The 27,178-nt window shown below is 36.7% G+C and overlaps 1 protein-coding gene and 1 pseudogene across 2 annotated transcripts in view; one reads left to right on the top strand and one right to left on the bottom strand.

Annotated features, from left to right (window-relative positions):
* Window positions 1-1,545: 1,545 nt before the first annotated feature.
* Window positions 1,546-27,178, top strand: part of LOC309835919 (phosphatidylinositol 3,4,5-trisphosphate 3-phosphatase TPTE2-like) — a gene marked incomplete at its 5' end in the record, with an annotated part of 56,568 nt that continues 30,935 nt past the window's right edge. The window contains 10 exons of the mRNA XM_082675636.1: window positions 1,546-1,607; window positions 11,204-11,254; window positions 12,437-12,598; window positions 14,406-14,525; window positions 15,993-16,092; window positions 16,235-16,298; window positions 17,047-17,111; window positions 23,220-23,280; window positions 24,273-24,354; window positions 24,460-24,548. Of these exons, the coding sequence (XP_082531762.1) occupies window positions 1,546-1,607; window positions 11,204-11,254; window positions 12,437-12,598; window positions 14,406-14,525; window positions 15,993-16,092; window positions 16,235-16,298; window positions 17,047-17,111; window positions 23,220-23,280; window positions 24,273-24,354; window positions 24,460-24,548 (856 nt within the window). The remainder of the gene's footprint in view (window positions 1,608-11,203; window positions 11,255-12,436; window positions 12,599-14,405; window positions 14,526-15,992; window positions 16,093-16,234; window positions 16,299-17,046; window positions 17,112-23,219; window positions 23,281-24,272; window positions 24,355-24,459; window positions 24,549-27,178) is intronic.
* LOC309835730 (serine/threonine-protein phosphatase 4 regulatory subunit 2-like) lies at window positions 20,292-23,099 on the bottom strand (annotated as a pseudogene). Its single transcript has 2 exons — window positions 23,076-23,099; window positions 20,292-20,948 (listed from the first exon to the last, which is right to left on the bottom strand). The product of its transcript is annotated as a serine/threonine-protein phosphatase 4 regulatory subunit 2-like (transcript).

The following is a 27,178-nucleotide window of genomic DNA, read 5'->3' on the forward strand; positions in this document are numbered from 1 at the left end:
TTCTTGGACGCTTTATCTAAGGGTTTTGTTTGTTTTGCCAGCCTCAATATGTCACTTTCTTTCTTTTTTGGATCTATTTGGGGGGAAAAAAAGAACAGGTCATAAAAGGGAGTGTTCTTACCCCTAGTATGTCTGTTACCCTTAGTTAGGAGTAGCCACTATCTGATACTTTCCTTTAGGAAAGTATCAGATTGCCCATGCATGGGCCGAGAGAGGACAGAATCATAATAGGAGTTAGGAGAAGGTCTCAGTGGATAGAGAGCAGAGGGGAACCCTCAGCAGAAAAAAATGGATCTGATAGATCCTGGATGTGTCCCTCACCTTCCGGAACTCTGCCACCATGTGAGGCTGGTGCCCCAAACCCAAACCCACCATCACATTGGAGGGAGCCCCTGCCTTGTCTTGACCCTGTCTGAAGGGCAGGAAAGACATCTATGATTTGTGAAGAGTTACTAGGTGGTATAGGGACTTGAGAAGGCAGAAAATTATAGGACAAGTGAGATGAGTACCTACAAACTCAAGCTGAATTTGAAGTAAATTTAATCACAAAATGGTGTTTACACTTGGGGGTTAGGTTTGGGAGTAAAGAAATGTACATAAATTTGATTTATTAAGTTTTCCCACAGGACTAAGATTTTTATTACCTACATATAAAGTTATTTTCTACAGAAAAATTAAATACCAGGTTTTAAATAACTGATTAGAATGTTATTTTTAGGGCAACTAAATTATAAATTGCAGAGTAATTATAGCTAAATTGCATTTAAAAATAAATCTATAAGACACATGGAGTCTTACTATGTACATTTTAATCCTTTAGCCCTGACTCGTGAATTGAGAGGCAGAGATAAAAGGTGAGATATAAATATAGAGAGAGGGGAAGAGGGAGGATATTGAGATTTGTGAAACCCAATTAGTTATGGAGTCCTTGTCTCAGGCAGTGATTTGAAACCTATTCAAGGAGAAAACGATACCCATGGTATGTGAAAAGTAGGTGGTGCAGGGACCCAGGTTCCAAATAACTAATTGACATAATTTTTTTAGAGTTCAACCAGTTTATATGTTCTAGAGCAAGTGTATCCAATTTCAGCCAAAAAAAGAAGTCATTTCATGCTATGTACATTTTTAATCCTTCACAGTGACCCAAATAAATTGACATTAAAGGTCTTTGACTACTTTGATATATCTTGCCTTTTAGTTATGGTGCCTTCCAAGGCTGCTGATATAATTTACTTGTATCAGTGCTATCTATATATTATTAATCTCTATCTTTATAGAAAGAGTGAGACAGAAGCAGAGACAGAGACATAGGGAGAAACAGAGAGGGAAAGACTTGCAAAATTCAGTCTTAGAAGTATCCATGGAATACAGAGTTTTCTAGACAGTGATTCTAAATTTCTTTCTGTAAGATTGGGTCATCCAGTGAGCTAAGTCATGGTTCCTTTAGATTTAAGGAATTCTTTTTCTTCAAATAAGTTTTTCATATCACTGTTCCATGTAGCAAATCTCTAATGATATATTTTTGCATTTGTTGGCGGTTAAAGTATGACGGAACAGCTGTCCAAGATCGATGATGGTGAAGACATTGACCTTCTCAATTCACATTAGTAAGTCAGTTTGAAGTTCGGAGGGAGGGAGCTGTTGATGGATTTATCTTTTAGAAGATGGGGCTCATGTTGAGGTGAAAAAAAAAGGAGCTATGGAAAAGATAGCAAAATGTTTGGGAGGGAGGGTATAAAATGATTCCATTTGTATTTGTATGTAAGTACCATACTTGAAAAAATATTTCCACATATTCACAAGTGTTCCAGTTTGAAAATGTGAAAATATCCTTAGTAGAGACTAATTTTATTACAAAGTTTCTTTCTAAACAGAGGATTGCAGAATGCTACTTCTCTTCACTTGTGTTCCTTTCTCATTTTTCTTGGATATGTTCTGATTCCTAGTTTTGTTGATTTTGTCTATGAGCAAATGGGACGAGAGCAAAAGCAAACATGTTTTGCTGATTAAAGACCTCTTAATATCCGTTGGGATTTTATTAATTTTGACTTGTTTCTGAGTAATCTCACTAGAGTACTTCCTGTTGCACTGATCTGAAGGCATTTTTACCAGTACTCAATGACAGGGACACGATACCTTCTTAAAATCACACACGTCTGACTCTCCCTCCCCCAAACTACTATGTATAAAATAAGCATCAAGGATATATTGTACAGCACAGGGAAATATAGCCATTATTCTGTAATAACTTTAAATAGAATATAATCTATAAAATTATTGAATCACTATGTTGTACACCCGAAACTAATCTAATATTGTAAATCAATTGTACTTCAAAAAAAAAGCCCATATGTCTGGACTGCAGAATTATTCATGCAATTTTTCTTCTGCTACTCTCTTGGCCAGTTACTGGCCAGTAACCATTTACCAGTAAATGGCCAGTAACCATTTACCAACTTGAATTAATGTTGGGGAGTGAGTATTGCTAAAGAGGCAATGAATTGGTTACTGTTGTAATCTGTTGGTGTCCAGACAAAAACAACATGAAAAATAAAGGGGCGACTAATGAATACAAGTAGTTCTTCAAATTACCCATGAATTTCCATTTTCTGTTTTTTCATCATGGGCCATCAGTGAAGAGTTCACTCTGCTACTTAATTAAATGATATGTCTGCATATTAACTATATATTTTCTGCAATGAGACTGCCCATGGCGGGGGCAAAATTTGAATAGACTGAGGAAGGCAAGCATTTCCTTCTTCTTACAAACAAAAGGTGTTTAGTTTTTTAAATGACAAATGCTTATGGTAGAGATTTGGGTGGCATTTGCAATAGTCCCTGTGTGAGAGACACTGGTGTTTCAGACTGGGGGATGGTATTAGATTTGGAGTAAGACCTGGAATCAGTGCTTGGCTTTGTCATCTAATATGCACTGGACACTTGGCAAAATACTAAACTACTTTAAATTTTAGGTCTTTTATCTGTAAACTGGTAATAATGCTATCTACAATATCTATCTACTGGGTGCTAGGTGTAGTATAATAAAAACCTAAAAATAAATGTGGAGTAATATGTACACACACATTATTCAGTGTGATTTTAAAACTCTAAAGCACCATAAATAATTTTTATACTAAAAACCAAAAGTAAAGCAATAAAATTTCACTATTAGGAAAATCAGAAAATACAAACAAGCCATAAATCCTCCCATTAATAGGCATTCCTAATGTTTAATAGATGCCCTTCAAGGTTCTTTAGGCTTTTTGTTTATGGATATGGTATAATACATTGTTTTAAAAATAACCTTATTACTTAGTGACATATCATGACTATATTTCCATGCATTTATATTTGCATTTACAACATTATATATTTTTTAATTTCAGATTTTTTATTGTTGCCTGAAGTTCTGCCTGTATTTGATTTTATTGATTTTAAAATTTGCAACATTCCTTTTGACAGCTGTATAATATTTCATGGTATAGATGTTTAAATTGTCATTCATTTAAATTGTCAGATATTTCTGGACAGTTTAAGCTGTGACTTCTTACAAAAAATGATGAATAACTTTGAGACCAAACCTCTGTATATTTTATTTCTTTATAATAAAAATTCTCGGAGGGCTTCCCTGGTGGCGCAGTGGTTGAGAGTCCGCCTGCCGATGCAGGGGAGGGGGGTTCATGCCCCGGTCTGGGAAGATCCCACATGCCGCAGAGCGGCTGGGCCCGTGAGCCATGGCCGCTGAGCCTGAGCGTCCGGAGCCTGTGCTCCGCAACGCGAGAGGCCACAACAGTAAGAGGCCTGCATACCACCAAAAAAAAAAAAAAAAAAAAAATTCTCGGAGGTGGAAATTCTGTGTCAAAAGGAACGTTTGTGAGGCTATTGATTTTGATACTTTCCACACCAAGATGCAGTGTACATTTCTTCCCCTTTCACGCTAGCCATTGCTCATCTTTTCAATGTTAGTAAATATGTTTGTTCTAATGCACATTTGACATTGTTTTTGTTTATACTTTTTTTCATAGAACTTGTATTTCATTGTTTGCAAACTACCTTTGCCCGTTTAAAATCGGGGTGTTTATCACTGCCATTGGATAGAAAAGTTAAATATATCCTTTTTATATCATAGATAGGGCAAGTATTTTTTCCCAGGTTGCCTAGCTTTTCACTATATAGAAGTTTATAATCCTCATACAGTTGAATGCATCTGTCCTTTTCTTTATGATTGATGCCTTTAGTGTCAGAAAGTCTTGCTCTACCTAAGATTTTAATATATTCACCAAAATTCATCTATGCTTTGAATTTATTTTCTATATTTAAATAAAACATCTGCCCAGGATTTATTTTGTATTAAGGTATAAAATGTAGGAGTCTACTTTTCTCCCAGGTGACTACTTAGTTTCCCCAGCATCATAGTTGCATCCCCCTCCATTGTCCTTACCCTGATTTAATGATCCTTATTGCATTTATCACCTTATAACTTACTACCTTATTTATTTATTTATTATATTTATGGTCTGCACGAGACAGAATTTAAACATCATGATGGAAGAAAATTTTGTCCATTTTTTTAACTGCCGTATCTCCAGTGCCTCAAACAGTGCCATGGCACATAGTAGGCACTCAGTGAGTTTGGTTGAATGAATGAACCCATTATTGAAAACATTTATATCTTGTTCAAAGATTTTAAAATCCATCTCTATTATGTTATGAATCTTTATACACTGGGTCTTTCCAGAATCTATTTAATCATTTTTCTAGCCTTCTGATTTCAGCATGCTTTTCACACATTATGATATAATTTATAGTGAACTAAAACATTTTTTAAAAACATAAGTTCCATCCTTTTCCTCGTCCCCTTTTGTTTTTGTAGTCTCAAATTACCTGTTTTTGTTTAGTGAGTTTGTTACCAAACTGTAGATAGCTATAGTTATTTTTCTGCTTTCTTTTTTTCTCTCCCTTTAACCTTTATACTATAATAAAGTATTTAAAAACTTATCTTGGTAAAGAGTGGCAATTTTCTGGTTCTATTTATCACCTTGCTCAAAGTTTTGTGTATTTTTGTCATTTTGTTTCTGATAGAAGGGTTCGTTTCAACATCTCTTGTAAGGCAGGTCTAGTGTTGATGAAGTCCAGCTTCTCTTTGGGAAACCATTTATTCCTCCTTCATATCTGAATGATACCTGTGTTATATACAGTATTCTTGGGTGACAGTTTTTTTCTTTCAGTATTTTGAGAATGTCATTCCACTCCCTCTTGGCCTGTAGGGTTTCTGCTGAGAAATCTGCTGATAGCCTAATAGTGGGGGTTCCCTGGTAGGTTACCATCCTTTTTGCCCTGGCTGATTTTAAAATTCTTTGTCATTCACTTTTAACAATTTTAATATTATGTGTCTTGGAGAAGGTCTTTTTGCATTGAGGTAATTAGGTGTTCTCTTAGCTTAATGGACTTGTAACTCCAGTTCCTTCTCCAAGTTTGGGATGTTCTCAGCTATTGTTTCTTTAAATAAACTCTCTGCTCCCTTTTCCCTTTCTTCCCCTCCTGGGATATGCACTATCCTAATGTTGTCCTTCCTGAAAGAGTAAGATAACTCTCTCAGGATTTCTTCCTTTTAAAAATCTTTTTTCTCTTTCCCCGTCTACTTGTATCATTTGTAGATTGCTATATTCCAGCTTGCTAATTCTCTCTTCCATATTGTCTGCTCTGTTTCCAGTGCTTCTAATGTGTGTTCTTCATCTCATTTATTGAGTTCTTCAGCTCCAGAGTTTCTTTTTGGTTCCTTTTTATTTAAATTATTTTTTATTGACATATAGTTGATTTACAATGTTGTGTTAATTTCTGCTGTACAGCAAAGTGAATCAGTTATACCTATACATATATATCCACTCTATTGAGTAGAGTTCCCTGTACTACACAGTAGGTTCTTATTAGTTATCTATTTTATATATAGTAGTGTGTATATGTCAATCCCAATCTCCCAATTGTTTCTTTTTAGAGTTTCAGTCTCTTTGGTAAAATATTCTTTCTGTTCATTCATTTTTATTCCTGAGCTCATTAAACTACCTCTCTGAGTTTTCTTATATCTCATTAAGTTCATGGGCTGTGCCACTGCAGGTGGGGGAGTGGCAGTGAGGTTGTGGTCACCTCGGCGGCTGGAGGGACAGGATCCCAGGCCCCATTGTTGGTCAGTTACATGTAGCCATGGGTGCTGGTGTGGTCTGGAGCCTGTAGTCATGTGTGCTGCTTCCCCTGCTGCTACTGTGTTCTCTGAAGCTGTGGGCACGGCTGCTGTGGTCAGAGGGCGAGGATTGCAGGCACTGATTCCACTGTTCCCTCGTTCCATCTCTTCTATGTTCCAATTCACCCGCCTTTAGATGTACAGATGTGTGGAGTCCTCTGGCAAACTGTTGTGTTGGACAGTGGCACCTTTGTTGAGTTGTGGGTTTTATTGGTTGTAGATTGAAGGGCAGAGACAAAGGTAGTTTTTCACTCTGTCATGTTTCTGACATCACTGTGAATGTACCATATTTTCTTATCCATTCACCCATTGATGGGCATTTGGATTATTTCCAGTTTGGGCCTGTTATGAGTAATGTGGCTATGAACATTTATGTACAAGTTTTTTGTGTGGACACAGCTTTCATTTATCTTGGGTTAGTGCCAAGGAATAGGATTGCTGATACTTATGGTAAAGTGTATGTCTAATTGTATAAGAAATAGTTTCCAAAATGGCAGTACCATTTCACATCTCTTCTTATCTTTAGGTTTTCATTTTCTTTCGTCAAGTTTTGTAATTTTCAGCATACAGATCCTGCACGTATTTTGTTACTTTATAATAAAAGTATTTCATGGGTTTTGGTGCTAATATAAATGGTTCAGTTGCTTAAATTTCTACTTTTCAATCATTCATTGCTAGTATATAGAAATATAGTTGAATTTTGTATATTGACCTTTTATACAATAACTGTTAAACTCACTTATTAGTTCTGTTAGCTTTTTTGTAGATTCCTTGGGATTTTCTAGGTAGGCAAGCATCTCATCTACAAATAGAGTTTTATTTCTTCCTTTTCAATCTATAGGCCATTTCTTGCTTTATTACATTGACTCCAATATAATTTTGAGTGGAAGAAATGTGAACTGACATCCTAGATTCCTAATCATTGGAAGAAAACATTCAGTCTCACCATTAAGATTGATATCAGCCATAGTTTGTTTGTTTGTTTTGGGGGGGCATAAATGCCCCTTGTCAGGTTAAGGAAGTTCCCTTTTTTCCTAGTTCACTGAAAGTTTTTATCATAAATGGATGTTAAATTTTGTTTAAAAAATTTTTTACCTCTATTGAGATTATCATATGTTTTATTTTCCTTAGTTTGTTGACATGGCGAATTACATTATTTTTAGAATGTTGAACCATCCTTGAATTCCTGGAACAAACACCAAGTGGTCATGAATTTAAAATATATATATATATACTGCTAGATTCAATTTATTAATGTTTTGTTAAGGATTTTTGTATCTATATTTATGAGGGATATTGGTAATTTTCTTGTCAGGTAATATCTTTACTGGTTTTGGTATCAGGGTAATGCTAATCTCCTAAAATGAGTTTGGAAGCAGTCCCTATTCTTCTGTTTTATGGAAGAGTTTGTTTAGATTTGTATCTTTCTTAAAGAATTAAGTAGAATTCTCCTGTGAAGTCACTTGGGCTTGGACTTTTTTGTTGTTGTTGGAAAGTTTTAAACTACAAGTTCAATTTCTCTACTAGATATATTACCTTTTAAGCTATTCAGGTTATCTATTTTTTCTTGAGCACATTTTAGTAGTTTGTGTCTTTCAAACAATATCTCCATTTAATCTAAGTTGTCATATGTGGCACCTTTAAAATTTCTGTAGTGATAAAATGCAATTAAATATCTTGTATAGTACTCTTCCACTTCACTGGTTTTATTAAATTGTGGTCAGAAAATGTAGTCTGAATAATTTTTATATTTTAGAATACCATTAAAGTTTTTTTTTATCTTGTAGGATAAATTTCTTTTAAAATTTCATAGAAATGCTTTAAATATGTTTTATCTACACAATAGAAAAAAATATATATATATAGTTTTTAAATAAATATATATATATATTTTAAAATGGATAGTGTTTGACCAGGGACACTCAGAGCTTATCCTTGCTACCAACACCCACTCCAAAGGGAAGTATATCCCTGAGTACCAAGCTGGGCAAAGGACACTCGTAGGTACTTTGGAGGTTCCTCTCTAAGTCCCAGTAAAGAATCCTAATGAGCTAACTTAGGTTGGACTCAGATCTAAAGCCTGACTCTGCTCTCTTCAACCTGAGTTTAATCTAGGAATATAGCCTTGTCTGTTGTGGATAGTTTGGTGGTGGGGGGACCCAGAGCCCTGGAGTGAGAGCAGGAAAACCAAAGAATCATCCCAGTGCCTTTAATGCTTTGAGTATGACCACGTGCCTCCCTCCACCATCTGTGCAGAGAAATAAGTGTCCAATGGGAAAGATAGGACCTGCCCGCAATGCAGATCCCACCCCTGTTCAGCATGGTCTTAATAGTATCTTATAGAGTCTACCTTCTATCAGTATAAAATAAGTCTTGGTCATAGTTAATATTTTTGCTTTGAATTCAACTTTGATATTAATATTACAACTTTTAATGTTTTGAGATTTAACATTTGCATCTGATATCTTTGTCCATCTCTTTATTTTCAAACTATCATTTTAATTTAGTTTTTGTCCTTGTATACAGCATATAGTGCCTTTAGTTTTTAAACTTATCTAAAAGTATTTGTCAGTATTTGATGTGAGAGTAATGTGTTTGTGTTTATTATCATTTCAGGTATGTTTGGTTTTATTTGCTATCATTTTACTTTGTTTTCTGTATTAAACACTTCTTGATATTTTTTCTTTAAATTTTTTTAACATACTATTAGTTGATTTGTTTTTATTCAAGTTTTAATAATATGAAAATTATAAACCTATTTTTAGAAAACATAATTGTACCTTTGTTTCTCCATCAATATCCAGTTTAAAACTGGACTTGTACCTGGGAAGATAGAAATGCAACATGCTTTTACTTCTGTCTTCTGAGAAACCCAAATTAATGTGGGAAAATCCTGCAAATTTAAATCCATACTTTTATCGAGAATTTTGTTATTTATCTTTGCTTTTAGAATCATTTGTTTACATTTCCATGTGCTACATTAACAATGATTATTTGGACTTAGTTCTGAATTTTTATGACTTTATTTCTTGACACCTTTTCTCTATAAGGCATCTTCCTTATTCTTGCCTCCTTCATTTTTATTCCTTGCTCAGTTGGCTCAAGCACTTCTCTGAGTAGTCATTTTTAGGAAAGTTACATGGTTGCACTGGGTGTTGGGGAGTGTATGTCTGTTGCTCCCAAATATGAATAGTACTTTTTCTAAATGTATAATTACCGAGTTACAGTCCTTTCCCAGCAAACTCCACACACATTGTTTGAAGCTGCATTTATATAGCACACTCCTTTTTAAAAAAAACCTCAATTCTATATTTACTTGGGGTAGTTTTGGGAGGCACTGAAAGTGATAGTAGAGCCTAAAGCCACCCCAAGCCATCCTTTTGTGCCCCAATGATTCTGTCGGGCATGGTTCTGTAAATTCACTTTGTCAAGTAAGTTCTGATTTGTTGTAACATTTCTTTGCTACCCAGAGATCTGATAGTCTGTCTGGGATCAGAAAGGGCTTGTATTAAGAGAATGGCATGGGCTTCCCTGGTGGCGCAGTGGTTGAGAGTCCTCCTGCCAATGCAGGGGACACGGGTTCGTGCCCCAGTCTGGGAAGATCCCACGTGACACGGAGCGGCTGCGCCCGTGAGCCATGGCCGCTGAGCCTGCGCGTCCGGAGCCTGTGCTCCGCAACGGGAGAGGCCACAGCAGTGAGAGGCCTGCGTACCGCAAAAAAAAAAAAAAAGAGAGAATGGAAACCTCAGGGGAGGTTCACCTCTTTTGGCCAATCAGTTCCCCATCCACATCAACCTTTGCTCGCTAAGCCTGGTCAGAGGTAGTGGGTGCAGATGGAGAAGGGAGAAATTAGAGGGGGTGGGGAGATCTTATAGCTCAGCTTAGCCCAACAGTATCCATCTGTGGCTCGTTCCACTTGGCAGTGCCCCAGTTCTATTCGGCATATATCCTCCCTCTTCTCCAGTCTTGGGCACAGTCTGTGAGCATTGCTTTGGGATTAAATCCCACTTGGGGTGGAATTTGGGTCACGTGTTGGAGGCTTCAGCAGGGCAAGAAATTGCTCCTCAATGACTACCTTGTCTCCAGCCATAGGGCAAAATGAGGCACAACTGCTGGCGCTATAAAACCGTCTCCTCCTCCTCCTAACAGAAGGAGCCCAGCCTCCAGTGTGTTTCCCCTTTGAAATGTATCTTACTAACATTCCTAACCTCCAAAGTGCACTTCCCACCCCAGCTGTGAGTCTCATTAATGCTTAACTGTCTTATTCATGGGGTGACTTGTTTCAAGAAATGAATATTACAAGACAAGAGCTTCCCTGAAGTCCCTTATTCTATTGCTGTAGAACAGGTCTGGCCATAGTTTGATGACTTGCCCAGGATCCCACAGCTCACTCATGGGAGAGCTGGAACACACATCTCTTCTACCATTCCCTTCTGTCTCCATGCTCTGTTGCTTTAGTTGATGACCCCAAGCTTAATCTTACCATTACGTTGGGATTAGAGCCTTACAGTGAAGGGAAAGTTTAGTGGTTTTTTTCACATATATTCTACATAGGAAAGAAAAAAAGAATCAGGTGAAATTTTTTTTTTTTTTTTTTTTTTTTTTTTTTTTGCGGTACGCGGGCCTCTCACTGCTGTGGCCTCTCCCGTTGCGGAGCACAGGCTCCGGACGCGCAGGCTCAGCGGCCATGGCTCACGGGCCCAGCTGCTCCGCGGCATGTGGGATCTTCCCGGACCGGGGCACGAACCCGTGTCCCCTGCATTGGCAGGCAGACTCTCAACCACTGCGCCACCAGGGAAGCCCCAGGTGAAATTTTTACAGTTATTAGTAAAAAGCATTTTGTTAGGCCACTTCAGGAGACTTTAAAAATTATAAAGGCCTTTGTTGGTTAAATTCATACTATATGTTAGGAAAAATCTGATACACTTGAAAGCTCTGAAATTTTATTTTTACTTCTTATTGCAGCAGCAAGATTAAGAGAATTGTGTACTTGATTGTATCATCCTTCACTTTCAGGTATGTGAGACTCCAGAAAAGGAGGTAATTAAGTATGTATTACATTTAATATCAATATTTTTTAATGGCAAAGGATCTGGGAGGGAAAAAAAAGCATTTCCACTGTCAGTATGTCGCTAAATAACCTTTGTGCCCCATTTAATGCAATCTAATTTATCTTGGAATTTTAATTGAAGCTAAACATTAAGAATTGCAAAGAAATGGCATGTACGGAGTTTAATATCAACATATTAACATGTTTTTTCCTACCTGTAAAAGTAAAAATAATGAAACATGCATTTCAAAATTCTATAGTTATAAGGAAAGTGTTTTAGTAAATATTAATAAATACTAGGTGTTCATTCACCTAGAATTACTCCTTAATTCTGGAAACATTTTACTTAGATCTTTCTTCTCTACATGATAGTAAGATTTCATACTATGTTACAGATTCACACAATGTACTTGCTTCCTTTTAAATTGATATTTTAATTTGCATTGCAATTGTGAAAAAGTGCTTTAAGATTAATTTATCTTCATAGAGTATACAAATAGTATAATCAACTTATAGAGAATGTGTTTAGCATATACAGGAAAAAGGCTTAGGAGTTACTTTAGAGTTCAATTATGTATGTAGTTATTGAATTGAATTCCTTCTTACGTGCCCAGAACTGTGCCAGAACCATCCATTGATATGTAATCTTATATTTGTTGATACACTCACTGATAAGAAGCCTTACTGGTCAAAGTAGTCTTTTAAGGGCTTATGTTAGTCATGCTTTCACTTGGTTTTTATTACTAAATTCTTTAAAAATATCAAGATTAATGAGGTTTAATTTATTGAGGGAAATGGGTAGAAGACTGCTAAAATTCTTAAATTTTAAGAAGGGTTTACAATTGGAAATGTAATTTTAATGTAGTTTGCCTCTTCTGTCTTGGAGTGTTGGTCTGATGTGTCTTAATATAAAAGGGCATGATATCATGAAGTGGTTTAGTGGGAAATTTATTTCTCTAACAACTGCTTCTATTGGGTGAAAGGCAGAGTCATTTATGTTGCGATTCTAAGGGCAGTTCTCCCTACCACTGAACAGTTTAACCCCAAATAATGACATTTTGATATCAGATCATTGGGCTGAAGTTAGTCTACCTATAGATGTGAAAACCACTTTATCCTTATTTGGTTTATTTATTTGTTTGTTGTAGAATATTTGGAATTTTGCTGACCTTTGTGGATGTGTCCCTCATCATTACAGACATAGTTGTCTCTGATAGCACGATGTATATTCCTGTGGAATATCGTTCAGTTTCTTTAGCTATTGCTTTATTTTTTTTCATGGATGTTTTCCTTCGAGTATTTATAGAAGGGTAAGTTTGATTAATTTTTTAAAAGCACATAGAGCTATTTTGTACTGCTATGAGAAGCATCCCAAGGAATTACCAGGTCAACCCAACTAAATGTGCCCCTCTTTATCAAAATAATTCTCCTTGAAGGCATACTCCACAAGAGAAACAACAATCCAAATCCCAATTTCTATCAGACTGAGCTTTAATATTACTATTGCAACTGGCACTCTAGTCTCCAAACCATGTATTCTAGATAGTTCCTTCAACAGGTAAAGCTTAAAGGGTTTGCAAAATGGGGCCAGGCAGCTAATATGTCTACATGCATGTTATTAAGAGGAATATGTATGTGAAGTATAAATATTGATTTTTATTGAGTTCAATGTAAATAAAAGCTGACAGTATATTAAGTACTAGATAATAGATCATGAGCAAACCCTACTTCAGTTAAAATAAAAATTTGTGGTACTTCCCTGGTGGTCCAGTGGTTAGGACTCCATGCTTCCACTGCAGGGGGCATGGGTTCGATCCCTGGTCGGGGAACTAAGATCCTGCAAGCTGCACGGCCAAAAAATTTTTTTAAAATGAGAAATTTAAAAATAAATGAACAAAAACTTGTGTTAAGCTCTATGGGAGAGCGAGTCAGGGACTAAACTCCCCAGCCTCACTTTATCCAGAGCATTTTGGAACATGCTTGTCTCCTTTCTGGCTGAATCTCTGTCCTCGTGCCTCTGAGCTGAGGACAGTTGCCCACTCCCAGGTTACTCAGAGCCTAAAGGGGCTATCCCAGGATTAGAAGATGATTCCCCTGGAGCCCCAGTGCCAATGGCTGAAGGAGCTAGTGTTGAGGAGGTGCCAGGGCTGAAAGTTCAGCTTTGCACAGAGGAGGCCACACCAGCTCACTGGGATTCCACTGTGGGTGCAAAGCCAGGTGATGAGTTTGCAGGCCAAAGTAGTGGACCCATCTTCCTCTCACAAGCTCCTTTCATGCACATCTTACAGCCCGTTTCTCTAGGGCTGTGACATGTTCAGCTTCCATTGTGCGATAGCATTGCTCACCATCCCATCTCTCTCTCCCACCTGTGTGAAGGCAATGCTTGTCTCTTGTTCAATGGTTTGGTTATATCTCTTACTATACTATGGTTATACTTGCCGTATTGATGTTCTTGTCCTATATAAGTATAAAATGAGTATGAATATTTTTTTCCTTAATCTAGTCTAGTAAATGCACTTTAAATCATTCATCAAGGGCTTCCCTGGTGGCACAGTGGTTGAGAATCTGCCTGCTAATTCAGGGGACACGGGTTCGTGCCCTGGTCTGGGAAGATCCCACACGCCGCGGAGCAACTAGCCCCATGAGCCACAACTACTGAGCCTGCGCATCTGGAGCCTGTGCTCTGCAACAAGAGAGGCCACGACAGTGAGCGGCCCGCGCACTGCGATGAAGAGTGGCCCCCGCTCGCCGCAACTGGAGAAAGCCCTCGCACAGAAACGAAGACCCAACACAGCCAAAAATAAATAAATAAATAAATGAATCATTCATCAAAGCTGAATTCCTTTTTTTAGAAAATATTTATTTATTTTGGCTGCGCTGGTTCTTAGTTGCAGCATGCGGACTCTTAGTTGCGGCATGCACGTGGGATCTAGTTCCCTGACCAGGGATCTAACCCGGGCTCCCTGCATCGGGAGCGCAGTCTTACCCACTGGACCACCAGGGAAATCCCAAACCAGAAATCTTAAGGGGGATGAGTCAAATAATGTGTGCTTTTAAAATATCCCTACCTCTTCTTTGGGGAAGCATAAACTTATATATATATATTTTTTGTTACAGGATACGACGGTATTTTTCTGATATATTTAACTCCTTAGATGCTGCCATTATTGTGGTGACTCTACTGGTCAATATTGCTTGTATTTTCTATGACTTTAAGGTTCTTAAAGATTTCCCCAAGTAAGAAACATATGCTTCCCTTCAAGTTTTTCTTTCTTAAAAAATATTTTCTGTGGCTTTCATTTTGTGTAATCTTTTAAACTCTGAATGTGCTAATTCTGTGCTAAATGAGCTGCGTGAAAATGAAACGTTGAGATAAATTTCCACATATCTGGAAACTAAAGGATGGTGGTGTTTAGGGACCAGTGAAGGGTGTCCACACTGAGTACCTTTAGTTGAATGAAGAAGATGATGCCCCCAAAGAAGAAACTGGGGACTTGCCTCTTGTCCCAACTTGAACTTCTCTACATTTTGAAATTCCCACTAAATTCCCACTTGCGCTTCAACCACAAATTTCTTACACGTGAAATTCCTGGGTTTTTCCTATAACCAAGAGAGTACTGGTTTGAGCTGATGAAAAATGTGAGTGCCTCCAATGATGATTCTCTAAAAAGGAACAAATGGAAGAGAAAAACGAGGTGACATGGGTAGAAACACAGAGGTACAATTTTTGCAGTATAGTTAACATGATGAAAGCTGAGGCAAGGTTAGAACCATTAGGGATCAAACAAAAATGTGTATGAGAGACCGATGGCTTTTTTCTTTCTCCTCCTCTTTCTACTGTGGCAGTGAGAAGAAAAAGAGCAAAAGTGTTCTAGGATGTAGCTGTTGGGTGGCTCACTAGGCCTATTCCTTAGTCAGATAGCTTGCCACTTCCTGCACTCCAGCTTCTCAGGACTTTCCCTCAGGTCCCAACAAAACTTGATGTGACAAGCTTTCGGAGTTTTTGAAAATAACCAAAACCAGTATGGTCTTCAGACAGGCAATCTCAGCATCACCGAAGAGCTTGTCAGAAATACAAGAAGAAAAACACCTCAGGGCCCACTCTAGACCTACTGAATCAGCATGCACACTCAAGCTAGAGAAGCGCTAGCCCAGACCATCAGTTCTTTGCCAGCGTGTTTCTTCCTGATGGTAGGAGACACACTTGGGAAGTAACTCATCTGCTACCTGCCTGATGTGTGTTCACAGCTCTAGTGAACCCCTGTTACTCATGGGAGTAACAGAGGGGAATAAGAATTCTGTTTTGATGGGAAAAAGATTGAAAAATGCTTGTCTTAAACCACAGAAGTTAAACCCACAAATTCTGAGAGTCTACCATATGACTTCTTCTTTAAATCAGAGTTTCTCAACACCAGCACTACTGATATTTTGGACAGATACATTTTTAGTAAGGGAGCTGTCCTGTGCATCGGCTGAACAGCATCCCTGGCCTCTACCCACTAGATGCAAGTAGCAGCCCCTCGCAGGCAGTTGTGACAACGAAACATGTCTCTGGACATTGCCAAATATGCCCGGGGTGGGCGGGAGGCTTGGGCCAGGGGGTCGTGTGCAAAATTGCCCCTGGTTAAGAGCCACTGCTCTAAACTTAGTCCATACTGACAAAATCCTCTGTTTCTAAAGCAAAAATGAATCTTTTATTGTTAGGTCGACAATTATTTTACGACCTCTACGACTTATCACTCTGATAAGAGTTTTTCATCTGGCTCATCAAAAAAGACATCTTGAAATGCTGACCAGGAGGATGGTAAGTGGGCAAAATATGTTTATGATTCAGAAAAAATGTTTGTGCTTCAGGAAATACTGGCAAGGGTTGTAGATATCTATATATTGTTCTTTTTTTATGTTGAGTTATGTTTTACAAATGAATGATTGTTTTAAACCCTCAGGTTTCAGGAAACAAACGGCGATACAAGAAGGATGGATTTGAGTTAGACCTCACTTACATTACTGGTTTGTGAAGTTTTCATATATTAATATCACATTTTTCTTGTGTGTGAGTAATTATATGCTAATTTTGTTCTTTCCCTGTCTGAGGCATGTTTTTTCAAAGCATTTTTTATCCACGAAGACATATGCCCCTATGATAGTGGGACATATTTGGAGTTTAACCCTGAAAATGGAAAAATCTTAATTTTCATCTCAATTCAGGGCTACTTGCTTATAGTATAGGAAGTTGAATGGATTTTCAGCTGACTCCATTTGTTTGGTTTAGAATTTATTGAATTCTAGTAGTTATCCTCGGTCCCAAGGATTTCGGAGAGGCCTGTTCTCTTCCTAGAACGCTGAAGTCATTGCTTTGTAGGTCTGGGTTTCTGAGTCAGGGGAACACTGGAAAGCATCCTAGGAGTTCCCAACATTGCTGGAGCCCAGATCTCTCATTTTTCTTTGGTGTTTAAAAAAGAAATCAATTCCCACCACAGGGGGCCCTCCAGACAAAAGTCAACGCAAATCTGTTGCATAAGGTTGGAACCAGTTGAGACTTGGGAAGACTGAATGTAATGGTCAAAATAGTGGACACTTTAATATCCAGTATTGGATATTAAAGTTGATTATCCTGAGGGTTAGTTAGCTTTTTTCCTGTCATTCTCAATCCTGACAGTTCTTTTCTATGAAAGCAGTCTGATTATATGTAAGTCGAGTTCTCATATATTGTTTCACATCTATAACATTTGTTAATAGTGACTGTTTTGACTTCCAGAGCGTATTATTGCCATGTCATTCCCATCTTCTGGAAAGCAGTCTTTCTATAGGAATCCCATTAAGGTAAGAGTTTTTATCTAACAAATGCTCACATTTCTCAGTAAGCATAGACTGTGGAATTGTGAGATAATGTGGGCCCAGAGATGACAGTGTTCTCCTAAAAATTTACTCTTTCAGGTAAAAAATTATCATGGATTGCTATCAATTAGCTTTCGCTCTGTGATGAATCACCCGCAAACTTAAATGACTTATAACAGCAAACATTTACTTTGCTCGTGATAATGTGGTTTGTGAATTTGAGTTGCGCTTAACTGATCAGGGACACGCTTAACTAATTTCAGCAGAGCTAACTCATGCATCTGTGGGCAGCAGCTGGGCATCTGAGGGTGGGCTAGTCTAAAATGGCATTGCTGGCTGGCTCCAAGTGATGTCTCATTCTGTAACAGGCTAGCTCAGGCTTGTTCACATAAGGCAGTGGCAAGGACCTCACTAGCATCAAAGAATGCAGAGGCCCTGGCTCTCAACTAGTATAATGTGGCTTCTACCTTATTCTATTGGACAAGCAAACTACAAACCCGGTTCAGATTCAAGCAGACGACAGATGCCGTCTCTGGAAGGCAGGAATTGTGGTGAATTGTGGCTGTTTTTCATGATCTGTCATAGGGAAGAAGATTGAGAATTCTTTAACTAAAATGTGTATTCTTAGATTGAGATCCTAAATTACAGTGGATACATACTGCTTTAGGTCCCGTAGATTAAATAAAGTTCAAACATCAAGTGATGCTTACTATGAAATGCCAGTTAAAAGTCATTGTTTAAGAAGTTTGCATATGTGTGTGGGTGTGTATACATTAGTGCAATTTACAGTATTTGTTCTATCTCAATAAAACTGTAATTTTGTATGTATGTGTGTGTATGTCTATATATAAGTATGTGTATATATAATTATACTTTGAGGCATGTAAATTGTGCTAATCTCATGTATATCTTGATAAAATTATATATAGGTATATATACAGCCAACACCCCTATCAAAATATAGAACATTTCTTGCTCTTTTTCAGTCAATACCCCAACACACTGGAGGTAATTACTATTCTCCCTTGTGTCACAACAGATTAGTTCTACTTTTTCTTGAATTTCACATAAATGGAATCATAGACTACATCTTCTGTGACCAGCTTTTTATGCTTAAAATGAATTCTGTGGGATTTATCCAATATTGTTGGGTGTACAGTAGTTCTTTCTAAATGGTATAAAATAACATTTATTGCTTCTAGAATACTGATTGAAAGCTCAAGCATTCAGTTTACTTACAGAAATTATACAATTATACATTGCTTCACAAAGGCAGCAAACACATTACACTCTAAAAAGTCTCTTTTACAGAAAATCAAAAATTCTAAATATCAAAAGGTACATCTGAAGAAACAAGTATAAATTTGGCAGCCAGTAATTTTGACAGGAAGTTGTACGGCTTGCGTGACTTTAATCTGTGAATCTGCCCAGTTCTTCTGAGACGGTCTCACATCAGCTTCATAAGCATATTCAATCCTACAAAATAGTAAGCTAATGTTTGAACACAATTTCCAAGATAAAGCACATTTTCTCACAAATGGTGAAGTCTTTTTCTCAAGCACCACAAAAGTATACAAAAGAATTTTAGTTTGAACAGATCTCTCAGAACGTGTTTAACCTGATACTTCAACAGACTTAAAGTTTCCATGGTTTCACAAGGGCCAGATTTTTAATTACTTAGAGGAGAAAGGAACGGCTTTGAAAGATGTGGACTCGATCATTACCAATAGAAAAAGTATCCAATGCATATCTTATAGAGACAGAAAAATAGAACATTTCCCCTCTCAGAATAATGTGTATATAATTATATGTAATATATATTATATATACTATACTATATAGCATATATAAGATAATGTATAGTTGTACATGTAATTATATAATATATAATACATTTCCCTCTTAAAATAGTGTATATTTAAATAAAATATATATTACAGTATATATTAAATATATATTAATATATAATATATAATATATAAAATTAGAATATAGTAAATGTAATATATATCATATGTTATATACAATTATATGTTATCTATTACTGCATATAAATTTTATATAGTATAACTATTATTCTATTTATAAATATATATTACATATATATCTTATCTCTTATAGAAACAGAAAAACATAACATTTCCCCCTTAGAATAATACATGTATACTTATATATAATATATATTATACAGAATAATATATAATTACATGTATAAATTATATATTATATGTATATGTCTTATATAACATGTAAATATATTATTCCATTTATAAATATGTAATATAAACTTATCTCTTATAGAAACAGAAAAATATAACATTTCCCCTTTTTAATAATATATTATATTTATATATAGTATATTATGTTATTATATATAATTATATAATATATAAATTATATAACTATATTACATATCATAATTATATAACAATATATAAGTATGCATATATTATGACTATATTAACATCATAAATATATAATACTATAAGTATATAGATATGTAACTTATATAAATTTATAATTTATATATTATATAATTATATAATTTATATTTTGTATGAATGATATGTAAATTAAAATTTATATATCATTTATGCAATATATAATTCTGTTATATACATTATTTGTATATAATGTTATATGTTATATATGTGTTATATTACATATGTTATATCATATATATAACATTATAAAATATGTTACACATAAATATACATATATTATTCTAAGGGAGCAAATTTTTAATTTTTCTGTTTCTGTAAAAGATGAACATATATGTAATTTATAAATATAAATAATATAACTACCATGAAACCCTTTAATTCATATGGTAAATGTTGAAACTATGACCAAAATATGAAAACTACCAGAGCTGTTAGAAAAAGACTAGAAGCCTTTTCACATATGTATAATCTAAGCATGATACTCTCCAAAAAAAAAAAAAAATTGTAATTATTACCTTCCAGTTTGAAAATTTTAGTTCTAAATTAAAAAAAAAATCTATACACAAGCCACTGATTTAACCAGATCCTCCCCCGCCCCCCCAAAAAAGTGTTTAGTAAGCAGGACCCGGAAGAGCTGATACTCACAGTTCCTACAAGAACAACTCTTTCAGGGTTTAATCCCATGAAGTACTTTATTTTACAACCTTCTACTTGTGCAAAACTAAAGGTCCATTTGATTACACAGAAATTTCATACAGTGTAAGACTAGAATTGAGTGTGAAATACTGCATGTAACTATTTCTAAATAGTCTTGTTCTGTTGGTTCATCAGTGACTTCTGTGGCTTTATAGTCATTTTCTGTGGAAGATTCTGAGACAATCTCTCCAGTTCTACTGGAATTGGAGCCTCCTAATTCTTCTGTTTCATGGCAGTTGGAATCCTCCTTGCAGGGCCTCTGTTTTCACTGTCTTCGGAATGTAAATCTGTCTCATCCTGAGACAGATGAGATTCCTCTATTTGATTATTTTCCACAGAATTCTCTTCATTTATAGTTAAGGCATCATCAGATTCTTTCTCTTGAATTTTTTTTTCTGGAATCATTTCTGTTGTTAAAGACATTCGTCCTCTTCATCCTCTTCTCTTCGTCTTTATTCTTAGATGAAACTGGTTCTTCTGTTTCTTCTGTCATAACTGAAGAAGTGTGACTAGAAGTTGTTTGGTCATCTCTGACTTCACCTTCTTTGTCAAACTTGAGTTTTTTAACCTCATGTCCCTCAGCTCCCAGACCATATTCATTTGGATGTTTATTTTCTATACGGCTGACTGAGGAACTCCTGATCCAGATGTCAGAGTCATTGTGAATTTTGTCCTCGTCATGCTGTAAGTTTGTAAAGACTCTTTGCTCACTGTGCTCTGAGGCAAACCATTCCTTCCTTCCTCCCTCCCTCCCTCCCTCCTTCCTTCCCTCCTTCCCTCCTTCCCTTCTTCCCTTCCTTCCTTCCTTCCTGTTCTCTCCCTTCCTCCCTCCCCACCCCATTCTCTCTCTCTCTTTGTTTTTGTATAAGTTGCAGGAGTACAGCATTAAAATTCAACATCTGTATACACTACAAAGTGATCACCAGCACAAGTCTAGCTGCCGTCTGTCACCATACAGTTGAGCCTCTACCTATTTCAGCCACACCCCAAACCCCTTCCCCTCTGGTAACCAGTAATCTGTTCTCTGTATCTATGTTTGGTTTTGTTCACTTTTGTTTGTTCATTTGTTTTATTTTTTTAGATTTCACATATGAGTGAAATTGTACGGTGTTTGTCTTTCTCTTCCTGACAATTTCATTTAGCAAATACTTTCAAGGTCCATCCATGTTGTTGCAAATGGCAGGACTTCATTCTTTTATGGTTGAGTTGTATTCATTGTGTGTGTGTGTGTGTGTGTGTGTGTGTGTGTGTGTGTGTGCATGCACACGCACACGTATTTATCACATCTTTATTCATTCATCAGTGGACATTTGGGTTGTTTCCATATCTTGGCTGTTGTCAATAATGCTGCAGTGAATATAGGGGTGCAGATATCTTTTGGAATTATAGTGGTTTTTTGTGTTCTTTGGCTAAATACCCAGAAGTGGAATAGCTGGGATCATATGGCATTTCTAGTCTTAATTTGGGGGGTAATCTCCGTGCTGTTTTCCATAGTGGCTGCTCCAATTTACAGTCCCACCAACAGTGTTTGAGGGTTCCCTTTTCTCCACATCCTCTCCAACATTTGTTATTTCTTACCTTTTTGATAATAGCCATTCTAATAAGCGTGAAGTGATGTCTTATTGTGGTTTTGATGTGCATTTTTCCCTAATGATTAGTGATGCTGAACATCTTTTCTTGTGCCCATTGGCCATCTGTATATTTTCTTTGGAAAGTTGTCTATCCAGGTCCTCTACCCATTTTTTAATTGGGTTGTTTTTTTGTTTTTAAGTTGTATAGTTCATATATTTTGGGTATTAACCCCTTATTGGATATATAAATTGCAAATATTTTTGCCCATTCACTAGGTTGCCTTTTCGTTTTTTTTTTTTTTTTTGCGGTACGCAGGCCTCTCACTGTTGTGGCCTCTCCCGTTGCGGAACACAGGCTCCGGACGCACAGGCTCCGGACGCGCAGGCTCAGCGGCCATGGCTCACGGGCCCAGCCACTCCGCGGCATGTGGGATCTTCCCGGACCGGGGCACGAACCCGTGTCCCCTGCATCAGCAGGTGGACTCTCAACCAATGCGCCACCAGGGAAGCCCTGCCTTTTCGTTTTGATCGTGGTTTTCACCACCGTGCAGAAGCTTTTCAGTTTGACGTAGTCCCATTTGTTTACATTGGCTTTTGTTTCCCTTGCCTTTGGAGTCAGATCCACAAAAACATCGCTGAGAGCAATGTCAATGAAATTACCAGCTATGTTTTCTTCTAGGAGTTTTATGTTTTCACATCTTACATTCAAGTCTTTAATCCTTTTTGAGTTAATTTTTGTGTATGGAGTGACATAGTGGTATAGGTTCATTCTTTTGCATGTGGCTGTCCAGTTTTCCCAACACCATATATTAAAGAGACTATCCTTTCTGTATGTTCTTTGGTCCTTTATCATAAATTAATTATCCATATATGTGTGGGTTTTTTTCTGGGCCCTCAATTCTGTTCCATTGATCTATGTGTTTGTTTTTGTGCCAGTACCCTACTGTTCTGATGACTTCAGCTTTGTATCAATAGTATAGTTTAAAATCAGGGAGTGTGATAACTCCAGCTTTGTTTTTCTTTCTGAAGATGGGCTATTCAGGATCTTTTGTGGTTCCATACAAATTTTAGAACAAATTACAGTTTTCTTAAAGCTTGTTAACCACCTACTAACTTCCTTCTCTGGTAGCTTTAAACAATGTGTATTTACAGTAGAGGCTAATCAGAGTAGTCATCACAACTTTTGTGGGCTATTTGAAAACCATCAGTGGGTTAGATATGACTTGGAATGTATGTACCTTTTTATTCCCTGAATCTCCCATAAAAGGTGCTAAGTGACGGACCAGTGAATAGAAGGGTGATAATCATTTGAGGTTAGTCCTAGGAAAAGGCTTATGTTGGTGCCATGTGGAATATGTAAGGTACGTGTCCGTCTTTTTTAGGAAGTTGCACGGTTCCTGGATACCAAGCATCAAAACCACTACCGAGTCTACAATCTATGCAGTATGTACATGACTTGATATTTTGCTATTATAGATAGAAAACAGGTCACTCACTGCATGCAAGAAGGTGATTCAGTTTTTACATTTCATTTAATCATAGGTATTTGGTGGTGGTGGGAAGTGAGTTTTTAAAAGTCTCCATCTTGTGCTGGCTCTATTTGGTAGGAAAAGAAAGTGCAACAGCACACAGTGCCCCGTGAGGTAGGCAGGAGACTGGGGGCAGAGCTATTTTAGGAGACTCAAGTCTAGTGGTAGTAGGTTTTGGAAAATATTTGTTTTTTCCTGCCAGCTTGTGTTTTGAAGACAATTCAACAAATGCATGCTCTAACCCACTAGGAATGAGGAGTGAGGAGACCAGGGCCCTGCATGGGAAGAAACCCCCAAACCCTATAGCAAACAAATTATAGCCCAGCTGACCCTCTTCCTGTATATTAAATGGACATTTTCAGGAGGCAAGTATTTTGGTTGGCCACATTGGCTTCTGCTCTGTGTAACCTTCTGATAATGTAGTGAGTAGCCTGCTAGAAAAGTACAAGTAAGTCCTATTAAACCAAAATAATTTGGGCTTATGTTACTCAAGATGGACAAAACACTACTCTACTTTTATTTTTATTATTATTTTTTTTTGCGGTACACAGGCCTCTCACTGTTGTGGCCTCTCCTGTTTCGGAGCCCAGGCTCCGGACGTGCAGGCTCAGCGGCCATGGCTCACGGGCCCAGCCACTCCGCGGCATGTGGGATCTTTCCGGACCGGGGCACGAACCCGTGTCCCCTGCATCGGCAGGCAGACTCTCAACCACTGCGCCACGAGGGAAGCCCCTACTTTTATTTTTGAGACCCTTACGTTTCTTTTAGAGCAGCAGGAGCCAGACAGAAAGCTCCTTTTAAAGGTAGAGGAGGAATTTCAAATAGAAAAGTATAACTTATTTATACCTTGACCATTTACTGTGTTTATTAGGGTTAGAGAGATGACCTGTGCATCATTTATTTCAGGTGAAAGAGCTTATGATGCTAAGTACTTCCATGATAGGGTCCGTCGATACATGATTGACGATCACAATGTCCCCTCTTTGAGGTAAGTTTGATGCCAAGCTGGCTGTCATAAGGGGGCTAAATACAAAGGGCTTGATTTTTTTGGGAAGTATTTTCATTCAACTAAAAATCTTTCACTTGGAATCAGTGAGATGGTGGCGTTCTCCAAGGAAGTAAAAGAGTGGCTGGCTCAAGATGAGGAAAACATCACAGTGATTCACTGTAAGGGGGGCAAAGGTAAAAAACATTTTTCTTTTTCTTTCTCTTCTTCTAAAGAAATTTGAAAAATATATTAAAGTACACCAACAAGATACGTTCTGCTATTAACCGGTATTAATCATTGTTAACATTTTTTACTATTAGCTTCAAGACTAAAGGAAGGGGAAGGAAAGAGGGAGGAAGCGGGGAGGAAAGGAAGAAAGAGTAAAGAAGAGAAGAAAGCAGGAATAGAAGAACTGAGGAAGGTTAAGTGTGTTTTCCCTTGTTTATTGACTATTTGGGTTTCTTCATTTTTGATTTGCCAAAATATCTGTCAAAATACAAACACTGTTTAACTTTAGAAACCATCAGAGCACTTTTCATTTTATTTAAGGTTGTTCTTAAACTTTGTGAGGACCTTTTAAAGTTAAGAGTGTCGACAGCAATGCCATTTCAAAGACCAAAAATTATACTGGAATTTTTATAGTGTAATGATACATAGAAGTTGATTTTGGTGGGGGGAAAATGGGGGTGGGGGGAAAGCCAGTTGTGAATTCAACCAATTTAACTTGAGTCAGATTTTCTCTCATTCAGATTTAGGCTTTTAATAATCATCTAGGCATATTTCACAATTTTTGACAAATAAGGAATTATGGTTTCGTTGGGCTGTGAAACAGTTTTTTATATTAAATTCCAGGAAGACACACTTTAAAACTGCCTTCTGTAATTGAGTAGAATAAAGTTTTAGTCTTATTTGAAAAGTAGTTTCAAGCTCATGAGTTAGTAGGCAAGTTCTATCTTTAGTTCCACAGGTCGAAATATTCTGTATGTACGGCAATTTACAATATTGTGCCTAAATGAAGAATACAGAGGTTGAACCACATGGAATTGCCTTTCTTTGGGCCATCTTTTACTTTTAAAAAAGGCCATTTAATATGGCTCAACCAAAATATTATAATCTAAGAGTTGGCTTTAGTCTTCTTTTAATCAGGTTAATTCCCTGCTTAAAGGAAAACCTTCATTTCAAATTTAATTATTTTTCCTGAGGGCAGACTTACATTATTCTGTGTTCATGTGTGTTTCATTGCTTTTCCTTTAGGATTGTTTGGAAGGCTAGTATTCAGTTGGTCTGTACCAGAGCAGCTCCTTTTTTCAAGTTTTCATTCATCTTGGTTTTGCTTCTTTTTGTTCGTTGATGCCTGCACATTACCAGTAATATCATGATAGCCCAAATATTTTGTTATTGATTTATAGGACTTCTTTAAATAATCTGGGTGCTAATTTTTTGTTAGCAGTTTGTATTGCAAATATCTTCTTCCACTGTGTTGTCTTTTAAATTTGATTATGATTTATTTTTTCATATAGAGGTATTTAATTTTTAATGTGTGAAGTTTATCAATCTTTTGTGTGTGCGTGGTTCGTGCGTTTTGGTCACGTTTAAGAAATCCACCCGTACGCTGAGGTGGTGAAGATATTCTCCTTATAAAATAGTAAAGTTTCGCTTTTTACATTTAGGTCTTTAATCTAATTGGAATTTGGGGAGGGAGATTTTTTTTCCATATGGATAGACAATTGTCCTAAAACCATCTATTACATGCTCATGTAGTCCCCATCAACTTGTAGTTCCTTCTCAGTCATATACCAAGTTTCCATATGTATTTGGGACTGTGTGAATTTTCTGTACCACACTATTATAATTTTTATATATTTCTGGTTGCATTGCATTGTGGTCAGAGAACATATGCATTTTTTTTAGTTCTTTGAGATGTATTTAGACTTGCTTTATCGCCCAGAATTTGGTCAATTTTATCAAATGTTTTCTGTGCACTTGAAAATAAAGTGTGTTATGCATTGTCCTGAACAGTGTTCTATATGTGCCCCTTAGGTTGTTTGTTAATTGTTTTATTCAAATCTTCTATATCCTTACTGATATTTTATTTTGGTTTGCTTGAATTCTTTGCAGCATAATTCCTTCCTCCCACCACCACCATTTGCTTGGAAGTCATATACTCTTTTTATATTCCTTAGTAATTTCTCTAAAGATTTCAACTGACATCCCTTATTTAGCTATCAGTTTTTGCTTCTTTCTTAGTGTTGACCTTGTATCTTCCTGAACTCTTTCATTAGTTTTAGGGGTTAGCCTATAGATTTACTTGGACTTTTCTAGTCTGCAAATAATGAGAGTTTGTTTCTTCTGTTTCTATCCCTATACATTTTGTTTTTCTTATCTTACAATACTGGCTAAGCCATGTAGTAAATAGAAGCAGTGAATAGTGGATAGTTTGTTTAGTTCCTGGCTTTAAGAGGAATGTTATCATCATTTCATCATTAATATGATATACCTGGTAGGTATTTTGGTAGATTTCCTTTCACCATAGTTAAAAACTTAAAACCTTTGTCCAAGAGCAAAAGTTTAGTGAATGAATATATGTTTCTGTTTTAAGTTAAAATACTGAAGACAAGTGTAAATCATTTTAATGATTCCTTGCATACCTGACTTGACTGGATGAGAGGGCATCTACTTTGTGGTTGTGCTTATCCATAGCCACTGGGACATGAATCTGCAAGGTTTTTTTCGAATGGGAATATATAAGGGCTGTAAAGACTCAGAGATGTCCTCCAGAATTGAAATGTGAACCATCCATGCTAGAGAGCTAGAGAGCTAGAGA

The sequence above is a fragment of the Grampus griseus genome (genome assembly GCF_964374135.1).
Source record: "Grampus griseus genome assembly, chromosome: 18".
NCBI classification, from domain to species: Eukaryota; Metazoa; Chordata; class Mammalia; order Artiodactyla; family Delphinidae; genus Grampus; species Grampus griseus.